Below are 15355 nucleotides of genomic sequence, written 5' to 3' on the forward strand. Positions count from 1 at the left end.
GTCCATGGGATTCTCCAGGCAAGAATACTGGAGTGGGTTGCCATTTCCTTCTCCAGGGGATCTTCCCCACCCAGGGATCGAACCCAGGTCTCCCACATTGCAGGCAGACGCTTTAACCTCTGAGCCAAAGGCGTTTTAGACTCTTGCGACCCCATGGACTGTGGCCCGCCAGGCTCCTCTGACCATAGGGTTCTCCAGGCAAGAATACTGGAGTGAGTTGCCATTTCCTGCTCCAGGGAATCTTCCCAATCCAGGAATCGAACCCGGGTCTCCTCCATGGCAGGCAGATTCTTTACCGACTGAGCCAGGAGGGAAGCCCGAGTCATAAAGGGACCTTGCTAAAAGTCTTTGTATTAGCCTTGTTAGAAGAGCAACTATTATGTAGGAGGCATATAATTAAATGAATGAATGAATGAATACACTGAAAATACTAAACAGTTTGTATGGTCCAATAAGAGGTATGGCCGATAGCAGAAATTCTAAGGATACTGTTCTCTGCGTGCTGTTACCAAGACCGCGAAGAAAGCAAGCGGTAACTGTTTCTCAGGTGCTCTCTGCCTATTGTTCCACTAGAAAGCTGACAATAAAGTTTATTTAAGCGTCGACGTACCCCGACGTGGCCCCGCCTCCCCAGCCAGAGCCGCGATTGGTGGGCATTGTCCGGCGGCTGCCGTTCCTAAGCCACGATTGGCTAAGCCCGCCGTCATTTCGGAGCTCCCGGCGCCCGCCCGCCTTCTCGCCGCGTCACCCGCGTCTGTGCCTCCTACTCCTCCTTGCCTCGCCTCGCTTCTCCCGGCCGCATCCCGCGGGACCGGAGCGAGCAGCGGGGACCATGTTCCGACGCAAGTTGACGGCCCTTGACTACCACAATCCTGCCGGCTTCAACTGCAAAGGTGAGGAGGCGGCCCCAGGCCCGCAGCGCGACCGTGACCGGCCGGCCGCCGCTTTCTCAGCGCCCGCTTCTGGGCTCTCCACCTGGACAGTCCGCGGCCTTGTCTCCCCGGCGCCCTTCTCCTCCCAGCCCCGAATACCTATGCTTTCTCCCATCCTTCCTTATCCGCTACCCACTCTTGCCTCGGCATCGCCACTTTCTGCACTTGCTGAACTCCAGACACCACCCCCACAGCCCTTGCCCGCACCCTCAGCACTCTAGAAGGAAAGTCTTCGCTTTTTAGCCCTTCAGCCCCGTGTTTCACGGGTGATTGGGCGATACCCTGAGCACCTGCTGGGGGTCGGCACAGTGCTGGAATTCTAGGAAACTGCTGAGTAACTTGAAGACTCGTTCAGGGAACTAAGGAGGGGACGGGGTAGGAGTAAGGGCAGTCAGAACCCATCCAGCAGCTTGAGCCCAAGACAAAATGAAGTCCAAGACTGACAGTGTTGGGGTGAGCGCGTGTACTAACGAGCTAATTACTGTGTGGGGGTTGTGGGGGGGGGGGTAGTTAATAGACGAGCGGGGCGGGTTGTAAATTGTAAATACAAAGGTATTTGGGATTTCACAGCTTGAAACTGTAGAAAGTGTTAAGATTGCTACCCACTGCTACTCACCTGCCACCCACCACTATTTTCTTCCAGAATTCTTGGCCGGTGGTAGATTAAGTTTGAAAGGGATCAAGTAACACCTGAGATGTTAAGACCATTGTGTATTCTCAAGACTTGGGGAAGCCTAAATTTGAACTCAAGCTTGAATTTGGAAATTGAAGATGACAGTGTTTTGTCATCTCCTGTAGAAGCATGTCAACTTACAGAATCTTGTTTTTCTGCTTTGCCTTTTATTTAACAAAAAAGGTTCAGTAGGAATAGAGCTTAGATCTGGATTCGAAACTTTTAAGCCTCAACTTTTCACTGGTAAAATGGGAATATTACTTACCTCAAAAGCATATGGAAGGATTAAATGAAACAACATACACACTATTCAATGAATGTGTTTAATGTCCTTAATACCAAATGACAGTGATAGTCGGTATCCTTGTTCTGATCGCCATTTAATTTCTTGTACTTTATTGTTGCTATTAATTTAACCTTTCTCAGTCCTTTCTCCCCCTCTTCCTCACAGGAACTGAAATAATAACTGACACTTAAGTAGCAAAATTGTGTGCCAGGCACTGTTTTTATTCTTACTTTATTTAATCTTTCATAACAAGCCTATGAGGTAAGTCCCCATTTTGTAACTCAAGAATCTGAGGCACAGAAAATTTAGTTAATTAGCCCAGGTTCACACAACCACTAAATTTCTGGAGCCAGAATTTGAATTCAGGCCAGGATATGAACAAAAGTTAATCCAAAGTCTGTACATTCAACTTTTACTTCAAGCAGCTCAAGTAATTTATGATTTTGTAGTTTTTTGTTTTTTTTTTTTTTTAATTGCACAAGACTATTTGTGGAGAAGGAAGTGTTTTACCTGGTTCTTCTCATGGGCGTCCCTTGTGGCTCAGCTGGTAAAGAATCCGCTTACAATGCGGGAAACCTGAGTTCGATCCTTGGATTGGGAAGAACCCCTGGAGAAGGGAAAGGCTACCCATTCCAGTATTCTGGCCTGGAGAATTCCGGACTGTATAGTTCATGGGCTGGCAAAGAGTCGGACATGACTGAGCAACTTTCACTTTATTGTGATTTATATGGTGTTTTTATTACAGATGAAACAGAATTTAGGAACTTCATTGTTTGGCTTGAAGACCAGAAAATCAGACACTATAAAATTGAAGACAGAGGTAATTTAAGAAACATCCACAGCAGTGACTGGCCCAAGTTCTTTGAAAAGGTAATAAATTAGAAAGTAAAATATACCGAGAGCTTGTCTATGAAGACAGCTTTTAAAATAATATAATTTTTCTTTTAAAATAATATAGCGGGATAAAACATCCACAAAACTTATTTGCAGGGCAGGAAGAGAGATGCAGACTTACAAAACACACTTTTGAATACAGCAGGGGAAAGAGAGGGTGGGACAGATTGGAAAATTAGGATTGACATATATACACTACCATGTGTAAAGTAGATACTGGGAAGTCAGTGTATATAGTGCAGGGAGCTCAAGTCAGTGCTCTGTGATGACCTAGATGGGTGATGAGTGGAGTGGGGGGTCGCGTAGGAGGGAGGTCCAAGAGGGAGCAGATACACACACACACACACAGACATAACTAATCATTGTACAGCAGAAACTAACACAACATTGTAAAGCAATTATACTCCAAACAATAATAATAATAATAATCAGTGTTAGAAAAGCTTGATTTCAGGGATATAACTTTTTTTTTTTTAACCATATTTTTAAAGCATATTATCTCTTCCTACCAAGCATTCAGTATTAGATAGAAACAGTATGGTGAATCATCAGGCATGAGGGTGGGGGCAGGAATATAGGGGATAAAGAGTTTGAGCTTGATCCAACTAGGGAGTTCTCACAGTTTTAGGTGATATGACTGGACTAATGTTGCCAATTCTCAGCTTTCCCAACCAATCCCTGGCTTCTTGAAACTGTCAGCATTAAGCTAATGTATCTGGAAAGCAGGCCCTTATCCCCAGTACTTAGATGAGTGCCTGACATTCAACGGAAAGACCTGTTTCTTTCATGAAAATATATATTTATAAGTGTGTATTTGTATACATATATGTTATGAATATAAATGAGTGAATGTATAGCAAAATTTATTCAAATCCTCTAGGGCCCTGTACCTGACTAGCAGGCTGCCCATTGAAAACTAACTTTATAGACTATTAACTAATAAAAGTAATGGCACAGTTAGACACTCAAAAGAAATAGTGTACTCCAAAAAACAGAGACTTCTTAATTAAACAGGGACACATATTATATAAATAGTAAAAATGGCCAAAATCAGATTTTTTTATATTACATTAAAAGTGTAGCCGAAATAGTATTAAGACATTATTAACATGATTGAAAACTAAGGTTCTCTTGTGTTTGCTTATATTTAACATACACAGTTGTCCTTTTTGTGTACAATAGAAATAATACTTTTTAAAAAACTGTATTATTTTTGTGGGTAGAATAACTTTTTCATTGACCTAGTTTAATTTTAGTAACATTTTTGCAGAAAACAGAGTTTTTTCAAATTAGAGTAAAAATTACATTTTACACTATCATTATATTAAACATTTTTATCAGCTCTGTTACTTTGATGAGATCTTTTTCTTTAAGAATTTGAAAATGATTTAATTTTTCATTGAGTGGAACAGAGTGTTTAGGTAGCTAACTTTCTCTTTTTGTGGACTAGGGAATTGTGTAAGCTACATACTATCTCTGTGACAATGAGTAAGTTTATTAACCTTTCTGTGGCTTGAGATTTTTATCAATAAATGGGGATAACAGTGGTATCTTATCTCAGGAGTGGCATATTGTTCATGAAATATACCTATGAGCCTGTCACAGAGGTGCCTGGCCCATCGCAAGTGCTATATTTGTTGATATGCCTGCTTCTGCTACTAATATTGGTACCACTAGATCATTTTCCTTTACCCTTCAAAAGTATATTGAAATTTTTGACAGACTTGTTAAGACTTTGAAATACATTATTAGAATTTTATATTTGCTTTTATCACATTTTACTTAATAGTCGACTCGTGTACAAGACGATACAGAGTTCCACATGTGGGAGGGTGTTGAAGAATAATCAACTTTCCAATGAAAAAGACCCAGAAATGACAGTAAAGTAGTATAATCTAAAGATAAATATATTGGAACTTACACAGATACTGTCCTTAAGGTGGTCTCTTTGGAATGATGATGTCATTGCTTAAAGCATATTTAGAACTTCTTTTGGAATCAAAAGATTTAGATCAGGAGACATATTTTGAATATTGGCAGTTTTTTATACTTTGAAGGTGGGTTTGCTTTTTGTATCATGACTAAATCTTGTGAATGAGGTGCTTTTTTTTTTTTTTAAAAAGCAGGTGAATAAAATTTTTGGTTAGAAAATAAGGTATGGTTAAAAAGTGCTGATTCATTAGATATCCCCCAAAGGATTTCCAGAAGGTTTGAGTTATAGCATTGTTGTGGGATTAGATTTTAAGCTCCTGAGACATTTACTTTAAGGACATGCTTATTTGAATATATTGCTTCTGATGTTTATTCAAAACACCTGTGTGTCACATAGCTTACTCTCTTGGAAGCATTCCAAAATATGAAAGCTAAGGTTTAAATAATAATTGGGTTTTGTTTTTTGATACATGGTTTTATTTAACTACTCTGTGTATTGAGACCTAGAATCATGGTTTAGATTCAGGTCCCTGATTTAAGTTGTGTAACTGTCAAGAAGTGTTGACCTATAGGCTTCGGTTTTCTCATCTACAAAATGAAGTTATTGTAGATCAGTGATGCCCTGTCTGGAATCTGCAAAAGTAAAACTTTCATAAAGCATGATGGGAGTACTTAATTTCTTTCCTAAAGTAGTATATACTTAAATGGGTATAATTGCATCAAAGGTTTAGTAAAATAAATGTTATAAGAAATTCGTGAGAGATAAAAACTCAGGTCTCTTAGTTCCACCATGTTTTATTTTGTGACTTTATAGTAACAATGAAGCAATTTTCCTTTTCCTTCACAGTATCTCAGAGATGTTAACTGTCCTTTCAAGATTCAAGATCGACAGGAAGCAATCGACTGGCTTCTTGGCTTAGCTGTTAGACTTGAGTATGGAGATAATGGTATGTTTTTTGTTTTTATTTTATTTATTTATTTTTTTAATGGTATGTTTTGTGCGGAATATATTGTTTTAAAGAGAGGGAGAGAAAGGGTGGGAAAGGAGGGTAAAAATGTAGGGAACTTGCCCATTTGTCTTAGATTGTTTTACCTTTGATTCGTTTTCAGTTTTGTACATCCTCATCTCACTTTACAGTATCTGATTAAAATTTTACTTTTTGTTTGTAGTCATTCTAGATTTTCTTTTTTAGAATTTGAAGGTGATGTCCTCTTACAAAGTCACATCACTTCAGTGAATTTGCCGGCTTGGCACAGTCTGCACCTTAGCCTTCAAGTTCATTTGTTGCTACTGTCCCAGGATTGATAGGATTTCAAGTCTTGGGTGCAGCAGCCAGTTTCACTGGAGACTGAAATACACATCTAATGCAAATATGCACTATAAGCCAAAATATATTTATTATTCATGTTTAGCATTTTATTACACATACTTGTATCATTGGAATATTTTGAATATTAGTACTTATCGTGAAAATAGTTTTCCAATAAACCATTTTCTCTCATTAGGCCATTTCATTTTGAAAGGCCTGCTAACATCTAAATCTAAGATCTGATTATCTTATTTTATCTCCATCCTCTGCATTTATGTTCTCTTTCTTGGGACTATCAGTTCCAGTCTTAATCATTCGCTTTTGAAGCCTTTTTAATGCCTTTTGTTGTTTAGTCTCTTAAGTCATGTCTGACTCTCTGGGAATCCATGGACTGTAGCCCACCAGGCTCCTCTGTCCATGGGATTTCCTAGGTAGGAATACTGGAGTGGGCTGCCATTTCTCGCTCCAGGTTTAGTTTCAGTGTCTTTGGCCCCTCTTTTCTTCCCATCCATCTTTTCCTTTGTCTGCTGTATCTTTCCTTCTCCATCTCCACTGCCGTCACCCAAATTCTAGCTCTTGTCCCTTTCTCCTGAGATTATCATAACACCTTTCATAGTAGTCTCCCATCTGTGTCACCCTCTGTTTTCATCCACATGGCCCCCACCAAGCTAATTTTTTGAAACATAAATGTTTTAGGATTCTACACTTTGTCTCCAAAGAATAGTTCCTTTTATATATTCACAAACACCATTGCTTTCCCATTTTCTACAAAAGGAATTCCAGGCTCCTTAGCATGATATCAAAGCCTTTAAACTAGTATTCATATACTTGCCACCCCAGCCAAACTAGAGTAATGCTGTTTCCTCTTTCCACCTCCTTTTTTCCCCCTTCTTTCTTTGCTTTCACTTTTCCCTTGGCTAATATGCCATTTCAGTCTATCTCTACACACATAAATCCTGTCTGTCCTTGTAAGATCCAGCTCAAATGCCAGCTAGCAGCAATGATACTTCCTTGTTAACTTTCATAACTTTTACCTCAATAACTTTTTAGATCATTTGCACTTTTCATTTTGCTCGTGTTACTTGCCTCACTAAATTGTAAGCTGATACTCAGCTTTGTTTTCTACATGGTACCTCTATTAATTTCCTGTTGCTGCTGTAACATATTGCCATAAACTCAGTGATTTAAAAGACAGTATCTTACAGTTTCGGAGGTCAGAAGTCCAACACCTGTATCAGGACTGAAGTCAGTTTGTCGACAGGGTTCGTTTGTTTTGGAGGCTCTAGGGGAGGATTCATTTCTTTGTCTTTTCCGTCTTCTGGAGGCTGCCTGCTTTCCTTAACTCTGTTCCCAGTATCTTCAAATCTAGCCACATAACAAGTTCTAATCTCTGTAATTCTGCTTTCATTGTCACGTCTTCTCTGACTCTGACCTTCCTGCCTCCCTCTTCTAAGGATGCTGTGATTTCATTGTGCCCACCTAGATCATCCAGGGTAACCTGCCACCCCCAATTTCAAGGTCCTTAATTCAGTCACACCCACACAGTCCCTTTTGCCATGTAAGATAACATATTCATTACTTCTGGGGATTGCAGTATGGCCATCTTTTGTGGGGAGGGAGCAGTCATGATTCTCTCTGCCACAGTGCCTGACGTAGTTTCTTATGTACAGTAGATGTGCTTATCAATTTTAATAAATCTTTGGTAAGTGCAATATATGAATGTAAGTACAGTTATTTCTCAGTGATAGCATGGTTTCTTTTAATGTATAAAAAAGCTGAGTTTATATCTGAAACACTGCCCCTTAGCAGTAGGAGGCACTGTTGTTCTCTTACGGCTTTACATTGATGAGTTCATTCTTCTTGACTTTTAAGTTATTTTAAATTTTTATTTTTGATAAATTATAAATTTTTATTATTTATGCCTTAATATTTTGTAAAGCCTTTAGCTTGCTTGTCAATTAAGGTGATTAAAAGCTAACTTAAGTTCTTTTAACTTTTTTTGATAATTTCAAATTTACAGAAATGTTGCAGGAATAATAAAAAGAATTATTACATACTCAAATTCTGCAGGTGTTATTAACATTTTACTTCATTTGCCTTATCCTTTTCTGTGTATTCACATACTCCTAATTTTTTTCTGAACCATCTGACACTAAATTGTAGATGATTTCTGAAGCACTTAAATGCACATTTCCTAAAAGAAAAAGTCATTGTCTTACATAGCTACAGCATGGTTATCATAATCAGGAGATTAACTTTGATTCTCTGCTGTTGTCTGTAGGTATTACTCACATTTCAGTGTTTATCTCAGTAATGTTCTTTACGGCAAAAACAAGCGAACAAAAACCTCCAGAGCAATCCTGGATTGTGTGTTTTGTTCATTCTCGTTCATCTCTGTGTCCATTCTCCTACACTCTGGAACGATTTACTCAGTCTTTGTGCTTTAGGACAGTGACATTTATTTTGTAGAATGTCCTTCAGTTTGGGTGCGTCTGATGGTTCCTCATGGTTGGGTGGAGAGTTTGTAGTTTGTTAAGAATAACACAAGTTATGTTGCATTCTTGTAAGTACCTCATATTAGGATGCATGTGTTAGTGATACACCTAAATGTTAGTCATTTTTCTGATCACTTGGGTAAGCTTTCTTCAGTGTCAAGTTACTGTTTTCCCCTTTGCAGTAAATATGTATCTTATTTTTTTCTTTTTGACTTGCACCTCACAGGATGCAAGACCTTGGTTCATCAAACCCCATGCCCTCTGCAGTTGTAGACCAGAGTCCTAGTCACTGAAATTCCTTAGATACATATCTTGGAAAAGAGATACTTTGAGATGATTTCTCTGTGCTTTTCCTCCTTAAATCTTAGCTTTAGTATCCATTTGATGATTCTGGCCTGAGTCAATTATTATATAGATTATGATGGCCAAAAGGTGTTTTTCTGATGCCATCATTCTTCTACATTTTTTTTGGCTTTCCACTGAAAGGACTTTAAGAGCAGTTCCCTTCTTACCAATGTATGTTTTTATTCAAATCAGTGTAGATATGTGAATTCTTATTTTACTCAGTGGGTTTTAATCCTTATTTGTCATCGTGTATTTAAATGTTTGTTCCAGATTTGGCTAGTGGGGACTCCTTTCAGCTAACTTCTGTCTGACTTAAATTTTAATGCTTTTATTTCCCCCCCGCCTTTTTTTTTTAAGCAAATCATAAAAGCACTATAGCCAAAGATGGCTTTGGGGGCATTAAATTTAGTGAATTACTATTAAATATTTTTATTTGTAAAATCTTAAAATACTATTTTTCAAGTAAAGCTAATAAAATCTATTTTTGGAATTCTGCATTTTACGACTCAAAGTTTAGCTTTGTGTATCATGGTGTATTTGAAGTGCTGTTTTTTCTAGAAAGCAAAGTTTTTGATTCTGTATACAGCATTCAAAAGAAGATTTGAGAAGAAACTTCTTAGTAAATTTGTATTTAACCTCATGTGACTTATATTTACCCACCTCCCATTCTTCCCCTCCCAACTTTCAGAGGAAGCTGAAAAGCAGACTTTCTCAAAATTTAGATACCAAAGAAACGTTAATGAAAAGGTATTTGTGTTAGATAATCATTTTACCTTAATTAAAACAATAAACTACTCATATTGTCTTGTAGAGTTTTTTAATAGCAAAAAGTAATTTTGAATGGATGACTTGTCTGTGCTTACAACCAATTTGGCTTAAATTCAGTAAATAAGCAGTGTTTGTTTTACCTTAAGTTGAAGTCCTACAAATTGTATTTTTCCCTGTCTTTACAGCTGAAAAATACAACAAGGACTTGGTACCTGATAATACAAAAAATGCTGACAATGCAGCTAAAAATGCAGAGCCATTGATCAATTTGGATGGTAAGTTTATAAATGCATAAAAATTATCAACATTTTTGGTTTCTTAAATGTTTTTTACTTCTAGAATGAAGTCTGGGTTTACTTGGTTTTAGTAGTTAAGAATGTTTCATGGAGACAGACATTTGTGTTCATATTTTTGTATTCTTTATGCTGTTTTTTATTGTTGTGACAGTGTCCTTTCTCCCTTATATAGTTGAGTACCTGAAATTTAAAATGCTATGCTTTCATCTGTCCATAGTAACTTGGGTAATTGATTTGTGTTTAATCATAGTGGTGATTGCTTTCCTAGGTGCAGAAAATATTAATCTAATGACTATGAAACAAGTGTTAAAATTTTTCATTTTTGTAAGTCCCAGATGTCTTTAAGTAGTTCTTTCTCCATTTAAAAGTATGACGATTCTAATTCCTTAGGTTATGTTAAATATTCTTTTGCTGACTTATGGTGACCTGTTATTTATGAGTTACCCCTATGAATTAATAAGCTGCTTGGACACTCTAGGGCTGCTGCTCGGAGAAAAGGTTTTGGGAAAACTGTCCTTTGAAGGGAATCTGTGTATTAAAATTAATAGCTTTAAAAAAAAATTAATAGCTTTTTGAGAAAAGTTAATTAAAAGTGGTACATAAATGGGCCTTGCAGAGAAAGTTACAGGACAAACCTCATGTGAGTTAGTCATTTATTGGGTTGTTCACTTTGGTTGATTAGTAGGAAAACCATTGATCTCATCAATTTACCTAATGATGATGCCCCATACTACTTTTGTCAGCATTAATTTTAGAAATTAAGAGATTTTTTTGTTACTAGAAAATAAAAATGTTTTTAATATATGCTTACATTTATGTCTGTAATTACATGCTTACAGAGCTATAAGTTTCCATTTTTAATCTTTTATAGTAAATAATCCTGATTTTAAGGCTGGTGTAATGGCTTTGGCTAACCTTCTTCAGATTCAGCGTCATGATGATTACCTGGTAATGCTTAAGGTCAGATTCATATTTTTGATTCATACATGTAACAATTTTAAAAACTCATTTTCTAAGTAATTACATATTTATATATAATTTTTTAAATCTTCATTTTCTAAAAATAATTGTTTGATATTTAAAGCTATGGTTGAATGAGTAAAATGTGGAGGAATGTAGGACATAAACCGGATTTAATTAGTTCATTGGTTTTAGATTACCTAACAACCAATATCAAAGTATTTACTATGTACCTGCCTCTGTGCTAAATCTTTTGCAAAGATGATCTCATTCAGTCTTCCCAACAATCCTAGAGGTAGTTAACTGGTATCTTTTAAAAAATATGTATATGAAGAAACAGACTGAATGATAATAGATAAATAATGTTCAAGCTGACACAGAAAATGATAGGATTTAAACTAGACACTTGACCTTAAACTAGACACTCGGTCCAATCTTCCTCCTGTATCACCCCACCTCTTTTTAATTAGTCCTTCTAAAGATTCATGGTTGATAATTCATTAAGATCATGGAAAATGCCAAACTAGTAAATGGTGCATTTGGTCAAAGATATATACCCCCAAGTCTCTCTGAGGAATGAATGTTTCTGTCCTCCAAGCCTCCCATCCTAAATAGGCCATTCAGTTCAATCCTTCCATCAGGGAATCTGATGGTCTGAAAGATATGTCTTATTTCTGAGAGGAAAATCTATTCTTGCTTCAGACAATTCATGTTGAGTAACTATGATAGTCTTGTGGGGGAGGGGCAAGGGAGTGGTCCTTAGGATACCAGATTTGGAAGTTATTTTAGAAATTATTATTGATTTCTATGAGACAGAGCTTTAAATTACTTTAAGCCACTTTTCAGGAAATTAATTTCACTCTCCCCACAAGAGATTAAGCCATAATTTATTCTCCTTTTTAGAATTATATTAAGTGACAATTGTAAGAAGGGGAAGACTATTCTATTCCTAGATTATTGTAATTCCTTCTGCTGAATCTGAATGTTTAACTTGGATCATCTCAACTCCAATTGGATGCCAAGAGACAAAAGTTGTTTTTAGTGAAATTTAGCTCTTTCAAAGGCTTGTTCCTTTCTTGGGCAATTACAGAAATTATTTTGGAATGGTTCTACAGTGGTTGTGTCAGCCTTAATCATAAACTTAGAGAGAGGAAAATAGTGTATTTGGGATGCTAAAGTATAAGTCAATTATAATCAAAAACTATAAAATTCTAATCCTAACTGCATGTTTGTTCTTTTGAGTTAATTGAAGCAAACAGTACATGACAATATGGACATCCTCATAGGTTTGCTAGGTGTGAGAATCAGTGCATTAACTGTTTGGCAACTGGACTATGTAATGTATTTGCAGTGACTGTTAGATTGGTTTAGTTATTTTGCAAATGTATTTTTCCAGGTTTTTATTATTAAAAATAATTTTTCACACTTTTCACACTTATTTTGGGGTTTTCACTATGATTCACTAAAATTCCTTAAAATCTTTTCGAGTGTGTGCAAGTACATGTCTGCACTTGTGTCTGCAGTGATAAAGTGTGTTGATAATGAAAAAATGTGTCCTATGAATAATCTGAAAAAATGTTACTATAGTGAAGAACCCAAGGACAGTATTATACACTACTCTTTGTGTCAAAGATTGTGTGCATGCACACACGCATGTGCATATCCCTGGTGAGCTTGTAATTTGTTAGAGACATTGTGAGTATGTAGAAGGATCTGCTAGCAGTAATTGTTTTCTGAAACGATAACTGAGGCTTGGATAGAAAGGAGACCTTTATTAAAAATGTTTACCACACACAAATTACTTATTCAAAAAATGTAATTGTTATGAACATCATTCCACATTATTAAATGTTAAAAGTGAAAACTTTCATTACATTAGCTGTTTTATTTATTTTTAACTTGCTGGAGAGTTTGGTACTGAATTAAGTATTTCTAATTTCATCATATTGAGCATCCTTATTCTATATATTGAGAGAAGAAAAGATAACAGCCAATAAAAAGTAAAAATAATATTTTGGGGGATTTCTTAGGCAATTCGCATTTTGGTCCAGGAGCGCCTGACACAAGATGCAGTTGCTAAAGCAAATCAAATGAAAGAGGTACGTTGTTTTTTTTAATCTAAATAAATTCTAAATTATTACTGAACATTTTTTTTGGAGTTTGAACTTTGCTTGACAATGCTTAAGATATTCTGTGTTAGAACTGCCCAGAGAAAGTACTTCAGCAGGGTGGAATTAGATTCTTAAGCAAATTGTACCCAGTCATATTTGAGTGAAAAGTGAACTTCACATTTATCTCACTTCATTACTTTTAAGAAGCTACCAGTAGCACATTTACAGCCTACCGGTAGAAAACCACTGTGTGCGCTCAGGTAATTTAAAAGAACTTACCCTTGTGAAATTTACTGGGTTATTTTGACTAACTACTAGAAAACAGGACACACCTCCTCTTTGTTACTCGTTAGTTTTCCTTTTCTATATAAATCTTTATCTTCACCCTTTTGTTTCTTCAGAGAAATCTCATTTCCTACCATAAACCATGATAAAGTAACTTGTTCATAATTTTAGGATAGTTTCAGATGAAGTGTACCAAAAATCCAAATGTCCCTAAAGTCTTCTTGAGTATGGGTCAGTGCAGACAGTGTCCTTGGGTTAGCAGCTGCAGATATCTGATAATGCCCCTTCCTGCTACATAGATGAATGTCTTGGTTACAGTCTGTATTCTGAACCCTGGTCCTTCGGTCATGCCTCCCTCACCCTCTAATTCCCCAGTGTCTATTGTCCTCTGACCTCATCTTTATCAAAGCCCAGTAGTTTTGAAAGGTTATTAATGCCAGGGCAGGGTAGTGCCCCTCTGAAAGACACTCGGTTTCTTTTAAAGGTTCTTATTGGCTTATTAATTATGTATGAATCAGGCCACTGGAAATTAAAGATCAGCTTATTTCACCCCCACTATAGAACAAACAGTAAGTTGTTTTGGCATAATAAAATCATTCATAATCATTCAGCAAAACTATGCCTTTGGTTTGGAAGGCAGTGCAAATAAGGCCGTAACCAAATAATCTTTGCTTTTATTTGCCAAGTAAAATTCAGTTTATTTTCAGTGTTCCAAATAAATCCTAACTTCAGTGTCATCTCGGAAGATACTGTGCTACTATAATAACAGTGGAAGAGTTCTACAGTTTCTTGTTTGCACTCATTCAGTACACTGGATTTGGGGCATGAAGCGAGAAGTGACAGTTTAGCATTTGTAACATTGAAAGGATTGACTTTAACTGGTAATGATTTTATACAGTATATAATAAGCAGAAAGTCTAAACCGCCTTCCTTATTTTTGATAGTTATTGTGAACTTTATATGGTTTGGCATCATACCAAAGATGGTGATTATGATACAGTGCTGACTGGTTAACTAAATGGTTTAGATTCTGTTCATTTTCCAAGACCATTTCAAAATAACTTTTAAATAATATACAATCTGATAAATGTCATAACCATAAAAAAGTTATGTATATTTTAGAGTTGTACAGTTCATAAAGACAAATTGATATGCTCAAAGTTGAAGAAGCTCATGAATGGAAGTAATCCTGTTTGTTCTGTACACTGGCTGCTTACTGTCACTAAAGTGGGACAAGAGCAGCCCTGTCAACCTTTGCTCCATAGCTGTAATGATAGCACTGCTGCAGAAAGGAGCTATGCTTTTATAGTGCCTGGTTTTAAAGGACTGGATTGTGTTATGAAACGAGCTTCTTACTACATGGAAAAAGCCTTTTTTTGGGGGTTTTTTTTTTTTTTTGGTAGTAGGAAAAAAGTCACTCATCAAAAGGCATATTTAAAGAGAAAATTCTCAGGCACCTTGCCACTGCAGCTAAAAGGGCTAAAATAACAAACTAGCTACTGCTTTTCAGTTTGAGGTAAGAAAATAGACATGTATCACTATATATAGTCTGATTTTTGTCCTTTTTCCTTAAGGGCTTGCCTGTTGCCTTAGACAAGCATATTCTTGGTTTTGACACGGGGGGTAAGTGATTTTTAATTCAAACTTTTGAGAGACTTGGTGATTATTTGGGGGAAGTGAGTGAATAAATGCAAAAGTTACTGATTAATGCAGTGTTTCTTATGAAACAGATGCAGTTCTTAATGAAGCTGCTCAGATTCTGCGATTGCTGCATATAGAAGAGCTCAGAGAGCTACAGACGAAAATTAATGAAGCCATAGTAGCTGTTCAGGCGATTATTGCTGACCCAAAGACAGACCACAGACTGGGAAAAGTTGGAAGATGAACATTTTAGGATTTCAGCTTCTCACCTACTTAGTACAATTGGGAACCATGTAAGCTTTGGCATGTGTTTGGAAATGTCATGTTTTCAAGGGAAGAATCCCAGAAAATTGACTATGTTCTAGAGATTTACCATCATTGCTTTTTCTTTAATAAAGTTGGGAAGGCGATTTTTTTTTTTGGCTGT

The 15355-nt window shown here is 36.7% G+C and overlaps 1 protein-coding gene across 1 annotated transcript; it reads left to right on the plus strand.

Moving 5' to 3' along the window:
* Positions 1 to 764: 764 nt before the first annotated feature.
* On the plus strand, positions 765 to 15333 carry RTRAF (RNA transcription, translation and transport factor). The gene is given in 8 exon segments (NM_001035280.1): positions 765 to 893; positions 2637 to 2761; positions 5565 to 5664; positions 9821 to 9910; positions 10803 to 10891; positions 12922 to 12990; positions 14862 to 14910; positions 15018 to 15333. Coding segments are annotated over 8 exon segments (738 nt in total). The 5' UTR covers positions 765 to 832; the 3' UTR covers positions 15173 to 15333.
* The last annotated feature ends 22 nt before the right edge of the window (positions 15334 to 15355 follow it).

The sequence above is a fragment of the Bos taurus genome, chromosome 10, assembly GCF_002263795.3.
Source record: "Bos taurus isolate L1 Dominette 01449 registration number 42190680 breed Hereford chromosome 10, ARS-UCD2.0, whole genome shotgun sequence".
Lineage (NCBI taxonomy): Eukaryota > Metazoa > Chordata > Mammalia > Artiodactyla > Bovidae > Bos > Bos taurus.